At 38.9% G+C, this 18,893-nt stretch overlaps 2 protein-coding genes across 3 annotated transcripts in view; one reads left to right on the top strand and one right to left on the bottom strand.

Moving 5' to 3' along the window:
* The first annotated feature begins 1,394 nt into the window (after positions 1-1,394).
* si:ch211-121a2.4 (transmembrane protein 205) lies at positions 1,395-9,350 on the top strand. 2 transcript variants are annotated; one of them, XM_067418514.1, is made up of 4 exons: positions 1,395-1,553; positions 5,381-5,524; positions 6,749-6,912; positions 8,478-9,350. In XM_067418514.1, exons 2-4 carry the CDS (start codon positions 5,425-5,427, stop codon positions 8,778-8,780), a joined length of 567 nt encoding a protein of 188 aa, XP_067274615.1. In that variant the 5' UTR covers positions 1,395-1,553; positions 5,381-5,424; the 3' UTR covers positions 8,781-9,350. The 2 variants fall into 2 exon arrangements, with proteins under 2 accessions (XP_067274615.1, XP_067274616.1); XM_067418515.1 differs by lacking the exon at positions 1,395-1,553 and having other exon boundaries at positions 5,391-5,528.
* A 1,343-nt stretch (positions 9,351-10,693) lies between these two features.
* Positions 10,694-18,893, bottom strand: part of ftr85 (finTRIM family, member 85) — an 11,149-nt gene continuing 2,949 nt past the window's right edge. The window contains exons 2-6 of the mRNA XM_067417131.1: positions 18,145-18,240; positions 17,777-18,010; positions 17,540-17,699; positions 15,750-15,809; positions 10,694-15,340 (exon numbers count right to left, since the gene is read on the bottom strand). Coding sequence (XP_067273232.1) covers positions 14,808-15,340; positions 15,750-15,809; positions 17,540-17,699; positions 17,777-18,010; positions 18,145-18,240 — 1,083 coding nt within the window. The 3' untranslated portion in view covers positions 10,694-14,807. The remainder of the gene's footprint in view (positions 15,341-15,749; positions 15,810-17,539; positions 17,700-17,776; positions 18,011-18,144; positions 18,241-18,893) is intronic.

Here is an 18,893-nt window from a genome sequence, read left to right as displayed (position 1 = left end):
CAAAAGGCAGTTGAGACACTATAAAGCCTGTATTAGACAAGAATGGGACAACATTCTTGAGCAACTTGTCTCCTCAGTCCCCAGACATTTGCAGACTTAAAGAATATGTTAAAAAAAGAAGAGGGGATGCCACACGGTGGTAAACATGGCCTTGTCCCCGTGTTGATGGCATTAAATTTAAAATCAACTTATTTTCCCCTTAAAATGATACATCGTCTCAGTTTAAACATTTGTCATCTATGTTGTATTCTGAATAAAATATTGACATTTGAACACATCATTGCAATCTGTTTTTAATCACAATTTGTCCCAACTTTTTTGGAACCGGGTTTGTACAAGTCTGGGCCAAGTTTTCTTTTTACATTCAAAAATCCATTCACAAATGTTCATGAAGTCCCTGGTGTTCCGGGAATCACTGAGTTTGTTCTCCTTCAGTTGCACATTGTAATTGCCCTGAACAACTGTTAATCAAAGCAGTGGGACAACAGTAAAGAAAGCGCCCAAGAGTGTTACCCTGTCCTCTACTCATTCACACCCATTAAACAAAGACCAATGACATGTTGAGCACTAATTAATCCACCAGTTTGTACATGCCCTGTGGCTGAGAGTGAGAGAGTGAATCCTCTGATTGTTTACAGTTAGAAGAACAGCTATAATTAAGTTTCTATAATCAGTTAAAGGGATAGTTCACTATTATATAAAATTCAACGTCCCTAGTGATGTGTTAGTACACATCCACGCCCATTTGGCAAGCCCTGGTTCACCAAAAAAGGAAAATTATGTCATCACTTACTCACCCTAAAGTTGTTCCAAACCTGTACGAGTTTCTTTCTACGAAGTTATTTTGAAGAATAGTAACCAGAAACCAATGGGGCCCATCAACTGTCTGGTTACTGACATTATTCAAAATATCTTATTTTATGCATTACGTTTAACAGAAGAAAGAAACAAATACAGGTTTTGAACAACATAAATGATGGAGACATTTTTATTGAACTATCCCTTTAACTGGTCATTTGGTGAGTGATACTCTGTTCCTTTTTTCAGGACAAATGTGTACCCTGAAGTGAGCTAAATGTATTTTAATATGCATTTTCTTTTAAATAGCTTTAAGGGTTTTCTGTTGTTTTTCTTTTTAGGAGTTTAGAAGGTTTTTTTATTATTATTTTTTATGCAGTACATTTTTGTTAGGCTATAACTAGATGTAGCCTATAAAACAATAGTAGTATATTGATTATCACCATAGCTTAAATGTGTGAATGAAATGTGTAAGAACCTGTTCCTTATAATCGATAATTACCAAAAGCATCCGCGCAAAGCACGCCCACAAGCATACAAAACCACGCCCAACAATAACGAGAACATGCACAAACCACGCCCATCAAACGCTCCGACCCCGTAATACGTGTAAACTCCGCCCATAGGTCTGACTACCAGTCCGAGAGTTACTACAGCTGCTGACCGGTTCCTCCTTTATCGTACATTTATGGTGTTGTACCAACGTGACGCGCAACCGGCCACCGACGATTTACGTAGTGACGGGTGATCGTCCGGTAAGTAGATCGACATCATGCTGACAGCATGTAGCTGTAATGATATCATATCCAGCCTTTCATAAACCTACAGGTGTAGCTTTCACTTGACGCAACAAAAATACGCGCTGCGAGAGCTTGTATGCAACGTTACTGTCAATTGTTCCAGTTCAAAAATTAATGGAGTTGGAAAAAGTCCCGGTGCTTAATCGGAAGCTTTAAGCTTTTTGGACACCATGGCTGTGTCTTAACAACTAGTGAGCCGCCTACATAGACAGCACTTTTGGGTTTTTAAAGCCTCGGAACGAACCGAAAATGCAGTCTTGGTTGGCAGCTCAGTAGGTTTTGAGACAGCCTACATTCTGGACATGGCGTTAGAGAAACTGCCTTTGCACAATAAAAGAGCACAAGCAGTGCAGTGCAGTCTCACGATTCTTAAAGGGACAGTTCACCCAACATTTGTCAATTATTTACCGTCATTATGGAACACAAAACATGTTAGGCAGGTTGAAAGCTTCGGTTAACCTTCACTTTTTTTGGTATACATGTCTATGCAATGGAAGTGAAGGGTGACTGGGGTTGGGTTAGGGGGGGTTTTGTACGGTGACTTTAAATTGTTTTACCTTTTGCAGTACGTGTGCCTGATAAGATTTATATTAGATGGCACTGGCAGATATTATTTTAAGAAAGTTTGTTCCATTCCATTATTGTATGCTCTGTTACTCATGTGGGTGAAAGGTCGCCTCCACCTCTTTTGTTTCTAACGCAGAGTGTGTTTTGTATGCAAGCTTGTTTCCGTTACAGAATAAAACATTTAAAAAGATAACTGCGAGTTTTTATCTCACATAATTATTTTATTTTTTTGTCGAGTTGTCGTGATTCTTCTTTTCTCCGAATTGTGACTCGTGCGTTATAAAGTCCAATTCTGACTCTGAGGTTCCAGGAATAAACTTTTTTCACCTCTGTAGTGGATATATATATGTATGTTTTTTTTTTTTTTTTTTTTTTTATGAATTCCTGACATCATCCATGTCAGTTTTAAGTCTGGATGTCATGTAAAGAGCACATTCAGGGCTTTTCATAGATACAAAATGTTTGGAAGCTTCTGCCTCTCCTCATGCCTCTAATTTAGTGAGCAAATTTAACACTCTTATGGAAAATGATCATATTTTGTAATTATCATTTAAATCAATTAAACTGTTTGTCATAAATCGATTTTAGGAAAATGTTATGAGGTTTCAAATCAAAATATGACTTTCTGTTACGATACAGGACGTTGGTTTCAGAGAAAAGGGAAAAATTATTTAAATATTCCTATAAAATATTAGATATGAAAATCCAGCCAGTACTCTCATTTTTACACTTCTTTTTTTATTACATGTTGCCACAAGAACACAAATTAGATATGTTTTACTGTCCTTCTAAAAAATTAGCATATTGTGATAAAGTTTATTATTTTCCATAATGTAATGATAAAAATTAAACTTTCATATATTTTAGATTAATTACACACCAACTGAAATATTTCAGGTCTTTTATTGTTTTAATACTGATGATTTTGGCATACAGCTCATGAAAACCCCAAATTCCTGTCTCAAAAAATTAGCATATTTCATCGGACCAAAAAAAATAAAATAAAAGTGTTTTTAAAACAAAGTCAACCTTCAAAATAATTATGTTCAGTTATGCACTCAATACTTGTTCGGGAATCCTTTTGCAGAAATGACTGCTTCAATGCGGCGTGGCATGGAGGCGATCAGCCTGTGGCACTGCTGAGGTGTTATGGAGGCCCAGGATGCTTCGATAGCGGCCTTAAGCTCATCCAGAGTGTTGGGTCTTGCGTCTCTCAACTTTCTCTTCACAATATCCCACAGATTCTCTATGGGGTTCAGGTCAGGAGAGTTGGCAGGCCAATTGAGCACAGTAATACCATGGTCAGTAAACCATTTACCAGTGGTTTTGGCACTGTGAGCAGGTGCCAGGTCGTGCTGAAAAACGAAATCTTCATCGCCATAAAGCTTTTCAGCAGATGGAAGCATGAAGTGCTCCAAAATCTCCTGATAGCTAGCTGCATTGACCCTGCCCTTGATAAAACACAGTGGACCAACACCAGCGGCTGACATGGCACCCCAGACCATCACTGACTGTGGGTACTTGACTTCAGGCATTTTGGCATTTCCTTCTCCCCAGTCTTCCTCCAGACTCTGGCACCTTAAATTTTGAATGACATGCACAATTTGCTTTCATCCGAAAAAAGTACTTTGGACCACTGAGCAACAGTCCAGTGCTGCTTCTTTGTAGCCCAAAAGTGGCTTGACCTGGGAAATGCGGCACCTGTAGCCCATTTCCTGCACACGCCTGTGCACGGTGGCTCTGTATGTTTCTACTCCAGACTCAGTCCACTGCTTCCGCAGGTCCCCCAAGGTCTGGAATCGGTCCTTCTCCACAATCTTCCTCAGGGTCCGGTCACCTCTTCTCGTTGTGCAGCGTTTTTTGCCACATTTTTTCCTTCCCACAGACTTCCCACTGAGGTGCCTTGATACAGCACTCTGGGAACAGCCTTTTCGTTCAGAAATTTCTTTCTGTGTCTTACCCTCTCACTTGAGGGTGTCAATGATGGCCTTCTGGACAGCAGTCAGGTCGGCAGTCTTACCCATGATTGCGGTTTTGAGTAATGAACCAGGCTGGGAGTTTTTAAAAGCCTCAGGAATCTTTTGCAGGTGTTTAGAGTTAATTAGTTGATTCAGATGATTAGGTTAGTAGCTCGTTTAGAGAACCTTTTCATGATATGCTAATTTTTTTAGATTTTGATGCCAAAATCATCAGTATTAAAACAATAAAAGACATGAAATATTTCAGTTGGAGTGCAATGAATCTAAAATATGAGTTAATTTTGATCATTACATTATGGAAAATAATGAACTTTATCACAATATGCACATTTTTTGAGAAGGACCTGTATACATTTATAATGGAAAAACCCACCATTTTACACACACATATTGCATAAAGCAATCTCTCTCTCTCTCTCTCTCTCTCTCTCTCTCTCTCTCTCTCTCTCTCTCTCTCTCTCTCTCTCTCTCTCTCTCACTCACTCACTCACTCACTCACTCACTCACTCACTCACTCACTCACTCACTCACTCACTCTCTCTAAATCAAAATCAAAATTTCTGAAAAAATCAAAAACTGAAAAATTTGGGCGTGCAAAATGATTCGGCCCCCTTAAGTTAATACTTTGTAGCGCCACCTTTTGCTGCGATTACAGCTGTAAGTCGCTTTGGGTATGTCTCTATCAGTTTTGCACATCGAGAGACTGAAATTTTTGCCCATTCCTCCTTGCAGAACAGCTCGAGCTCAGTGAGGTCGGATGGAGAGCGTTTGTGAACAGCAGTTTTCAGTTCTTTCCACAGATTCTCGTTTGGATTCAGGTCTGGACTTTGATTTGGCCATTCTAACACCTGGATATGTTTATTTTTGAACCATTCCATTGTAGATTTTGCTTTATGTTTTGGATCATTGTCTTGTTGGAAGACAAATCTCCGTCCCAGTCTCAGGTCTTTTGCAGAATCTTTTGCAGTTGATTCTTCACAAAAATTACAGTTTTATATCTATGTTTGAAGCCTGAAATGTGGCAAAAGGTCGCAAAGTTCAAGGGGGCCGAATACTTTCGCAAGGCACTGTATATATACACAGAATCTACAGAGGACATACCATAACATATGAATAAAATATCATTTTGCAAGCTTCCATAGTTTTGTGCTGAGTGTCAAGTACATGACTTAAGACTTTTGTAAAATACATACTGTCTTACAAAAAACACTAACATTTTGGCATTAAACATCGCAGTGACAGTGGGTGAGGGGGTGAAAGACGATAGTGTGCCTGAGACAATGTCTACAGACAGAGAGCCTCCTGTCACTGCTAAACTTCTTCACCTCATGTTTCTTTCCACCTTCTGGGGAATGCAGATATGGGTCACCTTCATATCGGGTAGGTATGGCCACTGTTTTTTTTGTTTTTTTTCACTGTTTAATTTATTAAAGGGGTGGTAAAAAATGATTTCACTTTTTTAACTTTAGTTAGTGTGTAATGTTGCTGTTTGAGCATAAAAAATATCTGCAAAGTTGCAACGTTCAAAGTTTAAAGCAAAGGGAGATATTTGGGAGATTATTTCCGGTAGGGACTACAGACATTCCTCCAGGGTAGCTTGACATCACCAGCCCCAATATTTACATAAACCCCTCCTCCGCCATTTGTTATTGCTGTGGAGAAGCCGGAGACACTGCAAGCGTGTTGTTTCTGTTGCGTGTCAGCCGCTTGGTGGCTGCATGCCATTTTCTATGCCTTTTGCACACCAGGGGAAGGGAAGGGAAGGCTTATACTTCATGTTAAACATAAATATATAGTCTACTGATTCAGCAAAGTGGTGTGAAAAATAGGCGTCGGTTCTATTTCCAGCATGCAAGCATTTTCGGCTCCTGAGCCGCGCGTCACGCAGGCAGTGTGCAAGCTCTAACCTGTTAACATGGGAGCCGAAATAACGAACACGGCACACAGCAGAGACGCTAATGGCACGCTTACAGTGTGTCACTGGCCTTACAGACTACCGGTAAAGGTTAAGGGGTTTCCGAAATTCGTGCACTAAGGCGGCTAGCGAATCGCAACACACTGGGCCAGCTTACCAATTTGAGCCCATTGCGTATTTTTGAGGGACCGGCTTCATAGAATCTGGAAACTATCAGACCGATTTTACAAGGAGGGACAGAGCAGTATAGAATAAAGGTAAAATATATGAAAAATAATTCAATTAAAAAAAAAAATGAAGCATGAACACGTTGCAGCGCATCCCACAAACACAATCAAGCCTTCGAAAGAATGTGTTTTACCACCCCTTTAATGAAATAAAAGGCCACTTAGATACTTAAAGAGACTTTTTCTTAACACACTTAAAAATAGATTTTAAACCAAACAATTTTTTTTTATTTCATTGTAAATAACATGCAGTCAAGTGTCTTAAAATGTTACATTCAGTTTACACTTAAGTATACTCTTTGAAAGGATATTATTTCTGTGATAAGCACTCTTTTTAAAAGTAAGCTAAGTGTACTTCTTTTACACATAGGTAGATTTATACATGAATACGTTTATGCAAATATAAACAAGGTTTATAATATTCGCAGTCCTTAAGTTTCACTTGATTTTTATTTTGCTCAGGCTTTGTGATGGACAACCATCTAAACCGACACACGTTTGGCTTCATCCAGAGCCGGCTCTTCCCGTTCTACCTGCATATCGGCTCAGCCTGCGCTTTCTTCAACCTCACCATCTTTGCCATGTATCATCCCAGCAACATGTTGGATGACAAAGAGGCCTTCCAGGTATTCAGAACAAAATGTTCCCAGATATGTGAAAAGATGTTACTTAAATAGTTTATCCAAAAATTATGAATGGCCCTCATATCGTTCCAAACATATATGATTTCCTTTCTTCTTTGGAATAATAAAAGAAGATATTTTGAAAGATGTGCTTGTCACTTTTATCCATTTAATTACAATAAATGGCGACTGCAGAGTTTAAGCTTCAAGAAGGACACAAGATCACCATAGACTTGAGCATGATATTTATATACAACGATTAGGCATAACATTATAACAGGTGAAGTGAATAACATTGATTATCTCCTCATCACGGCACCATTTTGTCCTCAAAGTTGATGTGTTGGAAGCAGGAAAAATGGGCATGTGTAAGGATTTGAGCAAGTTTGACAAGGGCCAATTTGTGATTTCCAAATTGAGCATCAGGGCCAAACTGAGAATCAGAACTGGACACGGAGCAAAGGAAGGAAATGGCCTGATGTGATGAATCGCTTTTTCTTTTACATCACGCGGATAGCTTGGTGTGTGTGCATTGCTTACCTGGGGAACACATGGCACCAGGATGCACTATGGAAAGAAGGCAAGCCAGCTGAGGCAGTGTGATGCTTTGAGCAATGGTCTCCTGGGAAACCTTGGGTCCTGCCATCCATGTGGATGTTACTTTGACACGTACCTAAGCATTGTTGCAGACCATGTACACCCTTTCATGGAAACCGTATTCCCTAGTGGCTGTGGCCTCTTTCAGCTGGATAATGTGCCCTGCCACAAAGCTAAAATGGTTCAGGAATGGTTTGAGGAGCACAAAAGGTGTTTGAGGTGTTGACTTGGCCTCCAAATTCCCAAATCTCAATCCAATCGAGGTTCTGTGAAATGTGCTGAACAAACAAGTCCGATCCATGGAGGCAACTTACAGGACTTGAAGGATCTCCTGCTAACATCTTGGTGCCAGATACCACTGCACAGCTTCAGGAGTTTATAGGAGTCCACGCTTCGACGGGTCAGGGCTTTTTTGGCAGTAAAAGGTTTACTAACACAATATAAAGTCATAATGGTATGTCTGATCAGTGTATGTCTTATAAAATTCTGAGTGACACAGCACATTATTCATTGATAATTTTCTTTTCTACTAAGCCGAGAACCGCTTTGATTGACTCTTTGAGTCAGTGAATTGAACTTAAACTGAATCAGTCCGATTCATTACCAGATCATTGGTTTTGTGAACGGGCTCAGCTGATTTATTGACTAAGTCAAAAAAATGATTCACATTAAATCATGATTCGAGCATCTCTGCTTCTCTCATGAATGTTAGGATTTAAATTCTGGTTCAAGCTATTCTGTGCTACAGTATATTCTTCTGAAACTATAGAAGTCTTCTTGCATTCAGTTCTTTTTGGATGCAATTGTGTCCTTTTTGTGTCTATTCATTGCATGGAAAAGTGCAGCCAGCACATTCTTCAAAATATATTCTTTTTTTGTCCAATGGAAGATGGTAATGATTTTTGGATAAACTAACCTTTATGTAAGGTGACGAACTCTCTCTTGATTCCGGCTTTCTGTTTTCTCCCCAGATCTTCATTTATTTTGTGTGTGTGACTGTGGCGGCAGTAAATGCCCAGTGGTTTGGTCAGATGACCTCGGAAATAATGGCGGACATGCACCTGATTGAGCAGGCCTGTGGATTGGGTCAGGACATCGGACTCTCGTCCAATCGGGAAGCCTACGCCAAGCTCTGCGAGACGGACCACAAGTATAAAAAGCTGAGCGGTCGGCTGTGGCTGTACCACATGCTGTCCTCCCTCTGTAACCTCTGCTGTATCGTATGTAATGGATACAGCCTATATTACCTGGCAGAAAACCTCACCACACTCTGACGACCTTTCTGCTTATAGTGGAGGTCTACTCCCACAGTGCAATGCAAAACCTTCGGTTAGTGTCTGTAAGACTCCAGCGGCGTCAACCTGCTCTCAGGTACTGGATTATTTCCTGACAAATTTGGTCATTCTTGTTAGCACAATTGTCTTTTTTTAATATTTGTGCTAGTTTTAGCATAGTTTAATGATGTGTAGAGAATATTTTTTGTAAATGTTATAGAAAATGGCTTTGCATATTTAAATAAAAAATGTTACACTGCATGCTTGAGGAATGAGAAAAAATGACATGAGAGTTGAAAATGAAAAAACTTGGAAGTGGATTGTCGGCATTCTAGAAATTATGTCATATATGTTTTCTGAACAAAAGCAACCTCACTCTATCCGAAAACAAATTAATTTGTCAAATGGTTTAATTTCTTTGTTTCAACAGCCAGCCTCACCCTTTTCTCCAGGACTGGGTGTGAATGTATCAACATGTTTGCGCACAATCTTTCACTTCTACATTTTAATGGATAAATATGCTAATTATACTCCCTTCTGAATGTTGAAAATAAAATGCACCCAGCAACATTAGCACCACAAACTGTGGCCATTCATCATATACAAGTATTTTAATGACTTTCAGCAGACTTACAAACAAAAGCTCTTATTTTAGTTGGCAATGCATACAGTGTAGTATTTATTAGTGCACTGTGACCATCTGCTCAGAAGTAATGTAGTCTAATGTGTTCCAAATAAATTATATATGTATATTTATATAAAATATACACAGCTCTGGAAAAAAATCAAAAGATCACTAAACATTGGTCTCTGGTATAAATCAAATGAAATTTATTTGAAATATCAAATAAATATAAAATATTAACTGTAATATTAAATATGATTTAATATTAGTTTAAAATTCATTTTATATTAAAGTTTAATACTAACTTTTATAGTAAAATATTAAAGTTAAAAGTGGATTAAAAACAGTATGACTCACTTCATCTGATATTTATTGTGCTCAGAGCAACCATCTCAACATGAACATTATGAAATTAAATCATGTTTTGAAGGCAAAAAGGTAAATATTTTCAGATCTGTCAGTTGTTCTAATAATTTTGGTCACCTCTGTATGTATGTATTTAGATGTAAATTATACACTACTTGTCAAAAGTTTGGGGTCAGTAGGTTTTAAAAAAAAGAAGACATTATTACTTCTATTCAGCAAGGATGCAACTGATCAAAAGCCAGTTTTTAGAGATAGGGCTTATTCAACTTCTATCCTACATTTAGATATGTGGGCAAATGCATTTTTGTCTCAGTGCATTCATTGTTTTAGTTTCTCAGGGTCACCGCTAGCTTAGCTTAGCATAATAAACGGAATCCTATGTTGCCAGCTAGCATGTTTAGAGTAAAAATTATCCCCCAAAAAACAACAACACCTGATTACTTCTTGTGTCCTGCTTATTCACGAGTATAAATAACGATACAGATTAAGACTAACTGATTTCCTAGGCAGATATTGACTTGGGACTATATTATGGGGAAGCACAGGCGAAGCACTGCTATTTTGGCGCAGAGATATTTCACGGCTTTGATCCATCCTGCAGTACTTGCAACATACAGCACAGACACTCTATGGCTCTCCTCACGTCCTCTGGCTGTTGAGTGATTGCAATGTGTTGCATGATATCTCTGCTCCCAAGTACAGTGCTAGTCAATATCTGCCTATGAAATCGCCTGGTCTTAATCTGCATCACTATGTGTACTTGTTGTGAATATGCAGGCCACAAGAAGTAATTAGGTGGGGTTTTTTTTGTGGATCATTTTTACTCTAGACACATGCTAGCTGGCAACATAAGAATCCTTTTATTATGCTAAGCTAAGCTAGCGGCGACCCTGCCAAACTAAAACAATGCATGCACTGAGACAAAAATGCATTTGCCCACATATCCAAATCAATGTAGGAAAAAAGTTGAATAAGCCCTATTTCTAAAAACGGCGGAATGCTCCTTTAAAATGTAAAATACACAATATATATATATTTTTTCCTTCAAAAAATGCTGTTCTTTTGAACTTTTTCCCTCATCAAACAATCCTGAAAAAAATATATATATCATGATTTCCACAAAAATATTAAACAGTACATGTGTTTTCAACAATGATGTTAATAATAAATCTTTCTTTAAAATATATTAAAATAGAAAACCCTTTTGCACAATGTCTGTTTTTCTGTATTTTTGATCAAAGGAATGCATCCTTGGTGAGCATAAGAGACTATATGCATTGACAAATCTTCCCGCCCTCAAACTCTTGCACACTATATTATGTCAGCTGGGATCGTTCAATATATAAAATATATTCAATGTTTTAAAACGAGGCATTGATTCATTTATATTTGCTGTTAAGAGACATTTACAGATGTCGACGCTGTCTATCTGAAACCATCAAATTGACCTTTGTCACGACAGGTTCAACAGAAACCAGTTTATCTCCTGTTTGACCGCTTTTGCACACTGTGCCTTTGCCTTTTGCACGTGCTAAGCAACAGCAAACCGGACTGGGTGTACACAACAAGTTGTGTGCTTCAGAGTCATTTTTTATGTGAAACAAGTGGTGCGCCTCACTGTATTAGTCATAAAATTTTGTGTATTCAGATAATAAGCACCTTTGTTATAATGTCTACACCTGGCTATGGAATGTAGCTTCTGCATTCAGTCACTTTACACTTCTGCTGCCTGTCCATCATATTTGTGTATATTTATATCAGTTACTATACAGTGCCTTGCATAGCGATTTCTTCCATTTTTCAGTACTTTGTGACAGTACCCAGTAAGATGCTGGTGAGGCTATTTTAGGGATTGACAATATTGTATCAATGCAAATAAACCGGCAGCTATAACAGCCCCAGTGAACCTGTTAATGATTTTATTTAGTGTTTAAATTATGAAGGCTTTAAATATAATCTAGTATAACATGGGCAAAGGAATACAGATTTTGTGCTTATACTGTGTCATTGAAGTTCCATGGATTTTAAGCTGATGTTAATTTTTTTTCTGGATATAAGTATGAAACGTTTGCATTACCAGCTCCGCAACTAAGAGGTAACATTCTCAGAATATTAGCTAACGTTAAGATAAATGTTATTTTTTAAATGCTAGCATGTTAGCAAAACATTTTAGAACATTTTTGTTAGCTGGATCTATCTGAATTGAAGGTAATTGCAATTTATATTGCATCCCTTTATGTAAAGCTGAAGTGTCTTTTTTAGCATTAAACAGCTGAAATTTAGTCAAAACAACTTTGTTTGTTCCTTTTGTAATTTACATGTCACCTTCAAGAATGAAGATTAATGTCTGACTCTGTGGTGAATGTATAGCTTTGGCAGTTATATTGTGTACTGTATGGAAAAGAGTTGAATGTTTGTTTGTTTTTCCAAATAAAAATGTGTTTAGATTCTTATGTGTTTTGTTCTTAACAGGCCCATACTGTAAATGTAAAATATCAAGGAGAACTTCTACTTGCAGTTTAAAATATTTTACTGGTATCTTCTAAATGCAAATATGTTTTACAAACAACTACAAAAGAATGTTGAACATATGATGAATATAGTTTCACTTAAAGCTGCACTATTTAACTTTTCCTGTCCGCTAGAGGGCGCCTATTCAAAACAAAGGTGTAGTTTGATGACACCAAGTTTGAGTGCAGAATCTTGGGACGTGGTTTTTACCTCACAGCCGGTGGAAAAAAATGGGAATAGGACTCATGTTCATGGATATGATTATTAACGTAACTGTAATATGAAGGAGAGCGGGACTGAGTGTTGAGGGAGCTGAGCAAGGCTGCTGGAGCGATTTGTTACCCAATACACGGCTTGCAAGCAGCGGGACTTTTATTATGACGGGACACAGTCGCCGGTGCCATTTCCGCTTTTCCAGTCATGAGTACGAGGTAAAGCAGCAATGTTTATCATATTAGATACATTTTAGTGTGTTTAAAATGATGTTATGACGTTACTCTGTGTGTTGCTCAGCGGCTGCTGTGACACTTGTTCACACTGCTAAGAGTAGAGCACTTCTGCCAAATAAAACCGGAAACCGAGGGTAACGCAGATATGACGCAATTGATAGGCGACTCCCTCAGACGTCCCGGCTCCTTGCTTGGATCTATACCAGTGGGGGTATTTTAGAAAGCAAGGTTAACCTACTGCTATATGTACCTTGAACTCTCGGTTGATTAACTCATTCCTTGCTAACTTGAAGTATGCTGGTTCCAAAAATGCTTCCGGGAGTAATTCTGCATTCCAGGCAACCCGTAACCCGTGTTTTTCCAACCTTATACTCGTGAAAGTGCACTGGAATGGCAGTTAAACCCGTAACTTCCCACCCGTGAACTCGTACTAAATCAATGTACTCCTACTTACGAGTTGAGTCTGACGTCACATAGCCTGCAAAACAACAATGGCAGCCCCTGCAGATGTGGTGTTAATGAAAAAGTTAAGTTGCATTAAAAACCAAATTGTTTATCAAAATAAGGTATTGATCTAATGTTATTTATCCGCAAATGTTATGCATTATCAGCAGCTTTTCTAGCGTTAGCTTAGCCTAGAAATCTAGACGCACCCTAGCGGCAGCAAATCTAATTTGCCGCGAGTGTCGTCTAGCAACTCTTAATTCACTTCTGAGCTGTAAACGGCAAACTCTGGTCGCGCCAATCACATCGTGTATAGAGTCGGTGGGCAGGGCTTAACCGTGTGCTTCTAGTAAACACAGAAACTGGCGAACGGCAGTCTTTCGAATCAGCTTTGACTGCGACTTGGAGTTAAGCTTTTCTCTGAGAAAATAACAAAGAACGGCACTGAAGTCATTCTTAAGAAGGGAAGATGTGTTCTGAGTTTTGCCGACCGGATTCGGCGAAAGTTTAATCTGTCAACGAGCTCTGCTTCACCTCCGTTGCTCTGGTTGGTGGTAGCGCTATCCTATCGCGTGCAGAGGGAGTTTGAAAGACAACCGTTTATCCCGCCCCTCGGATTGAGCCCTGTCAATGGTGAGTTTCCAGACCAAACATCTTGATGTGGGTCTGGCTTGTCAGGCTAACGTTAGCTAGTTTCCAGTCCATTAAGTGCAAGAATAAATGAATATCAAATACATTTCCAAATATACAAATAATATGAAACAAAAAAGGTATAACAGCTTATCTTGCCGTATGTACCGTTTTCTCCTCCGTTTCCCTTAAATAAGCAAGGAGTAAGCACATTTGGTGATAGAAATGATTGAGTATAAGCCCCATACGGTCCGCCATGCTTTGTTTACGTCTAGGTACCGCAATTTCCTACGCTCAGGCAGTTTGGTGTGACTTTGCCTGGAAAGCTACAATTTTGAGATGTCACTGCAAGAGGATTTATTTTGATTAAAGTTTACTATAGGGCACATACATTTAAATTATGATTGGAATATTACATGAGAAAGAAAAATGGCTAATTTAGATTTTATGTTGACTTTAAAGGTCCCGTTCTTCGCGTGTTTTCGAAGCTTTGATTGTGTTTACAGTGTGCAATATAACATGAGTTCATGTTTCGCGTGTAAAAAAACAGTATTTTCCACACAATTTACTTATCTGTACAGTGCTGTTTCCTCTGTCCTAAAAACGGCCTGATGATTTCCTTGTTCTATGAAGTCCCTCCTTCAGAAATACGCAACGAGTTCTGATTGGGCGCTTCCCGTGTTGTGATTGGACAGCATGTCCACCCCTAATTCTAACTGTCTGTAGAGTGCAAAAAGATCATTCAAAAATTTACAAATGGGATCGTACAATATTTTACGAATTAGCCACTAATTCGCCAAAATGAATAATGAAATGACATGAGTGTGTGTTATAAAATATAATGGTAATTATGTAAGGTCTTTATACACCACTGAAAACATAGTTATGTATATTATTTAGCATTTCTGTCAATAGATCCTCATAAATACTACATACTGCTAACTGCTTTACACTGCTACACACTAATAACTGCTCAGGCACTGTATAAACAAATTTGTGCCATTAAAGCGGATAACAAAGTCTCACGCTGGACCCAGGGTTAATCCTGAAGCCAGGATAGAGCGGTTGAGCAAATGCAGTCTGAATTTTGTGGATGAGATTCATTGAGTCTGTGATGCTGTAAAATGCCAAAATCCCTGCCGATAAATCGACATAAACACCAGTCCTCTGCGCCCACTGCATTTTGGGAATTTTAGTTTCCCTTCCACTGTGCCAGAATGTGTAGGTATCCTCAGAGCACACCAGACTCCAGGACTGGGCGTTGTGTCCAAATGCACACTGGGTACTCTTTCCTTTCCTACTGATGTCCTCATAGGACACTGCAATATGCACAGGAACCTTCCCGCTCCACTCGACCTCGAAGTAACAACGTCCGGTCACGCTTTCTCTGCACAGGACCTGGTAATAGCTGTCAAACCTCTCTGGGTGGTCAGGAACGGACAGAGATGTTTTGATGAAAGTCACCTCTCCACTTTCTGAGCAAATGCTTAGGTTTTTGTGAGCGGTGTTCAGGTCTAGAGTCAGAGGACCCGAATCTGAAATCCAGAGACACAAGACGTGGATTAACTCTGTGGTCAATTATACTACTTTCTGCTGTGTGTGTGTGTGTGTGTGTAGGGGCCCTGGTAAACCTGCTAATGTTATGCAGACAAAATGTCTCCACAAAGATGGCAATATCCAAAATCCTTGTCCTTGTGGGGGACATGTTTTGGTTTCTATGAGGAAAACATCTTATAAATTATACTAACTGATGTTTTTTGAAAATGTGAAAATGCAGAATGTTTCCTGTGATGGGTAGGGAGAGGGGATAAAATATACAGTTTATACAGTATAAAAACCATTATGCATATAGAAAGTCCCCAAAAAACATGGAAAAACTGTGTGTGTGTGCGTGCGTGCGTGCGTGCGTGCGTGCGTGCGTGCGTGCGTGCGTGTGTTACTTACATTCCAAAAACTGCTCCCTGAATTTGGGTTCAGGGGTAGGAATAAACTTGAGGTCTCTCACTAATAAAACAAAATATAATCAGAATCAGGGCATGCATTTTTAACATTCATACTTATTGAACATCAACTTTTTTCAGTGTATTTTATTATTTATTGTGTTTGGAATAATTGCATGTATTTACTGAATCTAGTATGAATATGAGAAAAGCGCTTCTGCCAAATAAAACCCGAAACGGAGGGTAGCGCAGATATGACATAATTGACAGGCGACTTCCTCAGATGCTATGCTGAAATGTCCCGGTCCTTTGTTAAAATAGCAATTTTCTCACAATTTACAAATAGTTTGAAACATTTGGGATATTGTAAGTACTCAACTGAACAAAATATAAAACACTGGCCTAGTGATTTTTGGATATTTTACTGCAAAAATACTACATAGTGCACCTTTAATGTTGTCTAACTTAGAAACTTCCATTTTAATCAGCAATTGTTTATACAGTCAATAAGTTGATCAAATCACTACTTATTGCTCGCAGGGATATAGTTTGAATTGCCGCTTCTCCAGTATCAGACGTTGAGTAAAGCCTGCTATTGTCCAGGTTAGAAAAACTGTCTATGCTGAAATGGGCCGAGCAAACAAACAACTTTTAATTAAATTGTTGCGGTATCCGGTTATAGATAAACATGTCTGTTGATAGTTTTGATCCGTGGGAAGGGTATGAAAAGTCCCCACGTCCCCTGCACAACCTGGAACATAACATCTATTTCCATGATCTTCCATTTTCGCTATCCTCGCATGATGCATTCGCTGCCGTATACAAATGTTGGGGGCGTACATATTAATGATCCCCAGCGATTGCGTCACATTTGCCGTTATGTTGAGAATCGGCTGTTTTTCCGTGGTGTTTTTCACAAACAAGATTTACATATGAAGGAGGAAATAATGGGGTTTGAGACTCACTGTATGTAATGTCCATGTACTGAACTCTTGTTATTCAACTATGCCATAGTTAATATCAATGTTTCATTCTAAGGCACCTTTAAAGGTGCAGTAAGCAATTTCTGAGAAACACTGTTGATATTTAAAATCAACCCCCGGGGGTGGCGGGGGTAACAATCCAACGCTCTCCATTGACTTTGTATTGCGTGAGGCTGCCTCCTTGTCATCTCGGACTTATTACAAAAAACAGAACAATGTTTAAAAGCTGATATGTGATAGGGTGTGCAGCAAACAAGCTAAAAAACACATAACTAAGTTTTTATAAGCTGTCGACCCAAAAAAACGAGCGTTTAAGGAGACAAAAGTGGATACAGGCAATAAGACGTAAAGCTTCAGCAGGAAGAATGGGTCAGTTTGGGGATCCTGACACTCAGTATGTCTCAGTATGCCTACATGTGCAGTAAACATTTTGTCAAATATCCAAATGTCAGTTTTATATATTATATTTCCTGTCGCTGATTACTGTCCCCTCCAGTGGGCGCAGTTCTCAGTGTAATATAGCATGGTGCGATCTGTCTCGCTTGCATGTGTGCACTTTTAATGTCATTAAACGCTCGTTTTTTGGGTCAGCAGCTTATAAACTCTTCTGTTTTTTTTGGTTCTGGGTGTTTTAGCTTGTTTTCTGTACACCTTGTCACGAATCAGCTTTTAAACATTGCTCGATTTTTTTGTTATAAGTCAGAAATAGCAACTACTTCCCGCAATAGAAAGTCAATGGAGACTTTCTTTTGGTTTCTTCCCAAAAGTATAAATAGCATGCTACTCCAAACATATTCATTTGACAACTCACCTTTTTGCGATAATTTCTTTATTTTTTTCTGGCATAGATCTTTAATGTCCTCACTCAGAACTGTGAGTTTTCTTGACACCATCTCGAAACAGAAGTCTGGATTGACCAGAACTGCAGGAGAGGTCACCAACTCTGGTAGACTACAGAGTGTTTCATAACTCTGAGGAATAAAATGAAATCAACTCTTAGACCGAAATCACAGACTAGTGCTTAGTTGCCCAAAACAGCTGATCTTACCTTTAGGAACTGAGTTTTGTCATCAAGTCGTGCGATCGCGTCGTATTCAGCATCTCTCCTCTTGAACTCTGAGATCTCCTGCTCTAGTTTCTCCATAAATCCATGTGCCTCGTCTAATTCCTTCTGCTCTTTCTCTTTGATCATCTCTGTCACCTCAAAACACAGAGCTTCAATCGACTGAATCAGCTCACTGAAGATCTTCTCCGTATCCTCCACCGCTGCCTGGGCAGAGCTCTGCTTGACAACATACAGAACCAGAGAATTGATGAGTCCAAGACTTCAGAACCTCTCTGCCCATAATTGTTAACCCACACCATCCCGCTTCTCCATCAGGACTTTCCACGTCTTTCTTGCAGTAATGGACTCACCCTGAGAGAGAGTATGGCGTGACTCAGATCCTGTAGCTCCGTCTCACGCTCCTGTATGACCTGCTGGAATCTCCTCTGTGATTGCTTAAGCTCTTGCTGCAGACCAGAGATGATACACACATAAAGAAACATTCATACTCTCTTAGGGAAAAAAGTGGGGTTCTATTTTTTTTTTCTTCTTTGTTTATGACTTTGACCCTTTGCCGAAGAGTGTATAAAGATAAATGTAATGTTAGGCCTAATGGTTATTTCCTTTTTTATAGTGATAAAATAGCTTATGTTTACAAGCTGTTTAATTCATAAAATGAAAAAGAAAAATGTATTAATTAAATATAAATCCATAAAATTATCTCATGATGGGATCCCCTAAAAGGGTCTGACAGAAACCTTTAAAGGTGTCATGAAGTGGCTTTTAAAAATTTTTATTCTGTTGACTGAGGTCAACTTATGACATTTTCATGGTTTTTACATTCAAAAACATCATAACTAATAACATAACTAATCACTATTTCCTACAATGGTTTTGAGGCTCTCTCCTGAACGATGGGTTTTGATGGGCGTGCCGCACTGGACACTTCGAAGTAAACGCCCACGGCTAGGATTGGAGAAGATTTGCATATTTAATGAGCTTCAGCCCTGTCAGTTTAGTTTACATGAGCGAGGGATTGTTTTAAAAGCAGCAACCAGAATAATTCTCTGACAGGGCTCACAAAACGTGTTTATTAAACAAACACAATGATTTATCTTTC

The sequence above is a fragment of the Pseudorasbora parva genome, chromosome 15 (genome assembly GCF_024679245.1).
Source record: "Pseudorasbora parva isolate DD20220531a chromosome 15, ASM2467924v1, whole genome shotgun sequence".
NCBI lineage: Eukaryota > Metazoa > Chordata > Actinopteri > Cypriniformes > Gobionidae > Pseudorasbora > Pseudorasbora parva.
This window is presented reverse-complemented; position numbering and strand designations above follow the sequence as displayed.

Coding starts and splice junctions, on each gene's coding strand:
- si:ch211-121a2.4 (XM_067418514.1), top strand. CDS start 5,425: ATGTCTACAGACAGAGAGCCTCCTGTCACTGCTAAACTTCTTCACCTC. Junction 5,525..6,748: donor ATGGGTCACCTTCATATCGG/GTAGGTATGGCC, acceptor TATTTTGCTCAG/GCTTTGTGATGGACAACCAT. Junction 6,913..8,477: donor ATGACAAAGAGGCCTTCCAG/GTATTCAGAACA, acceptor TTTTCTCCCCAG/ATCTTCATTTATTTTGTGTG.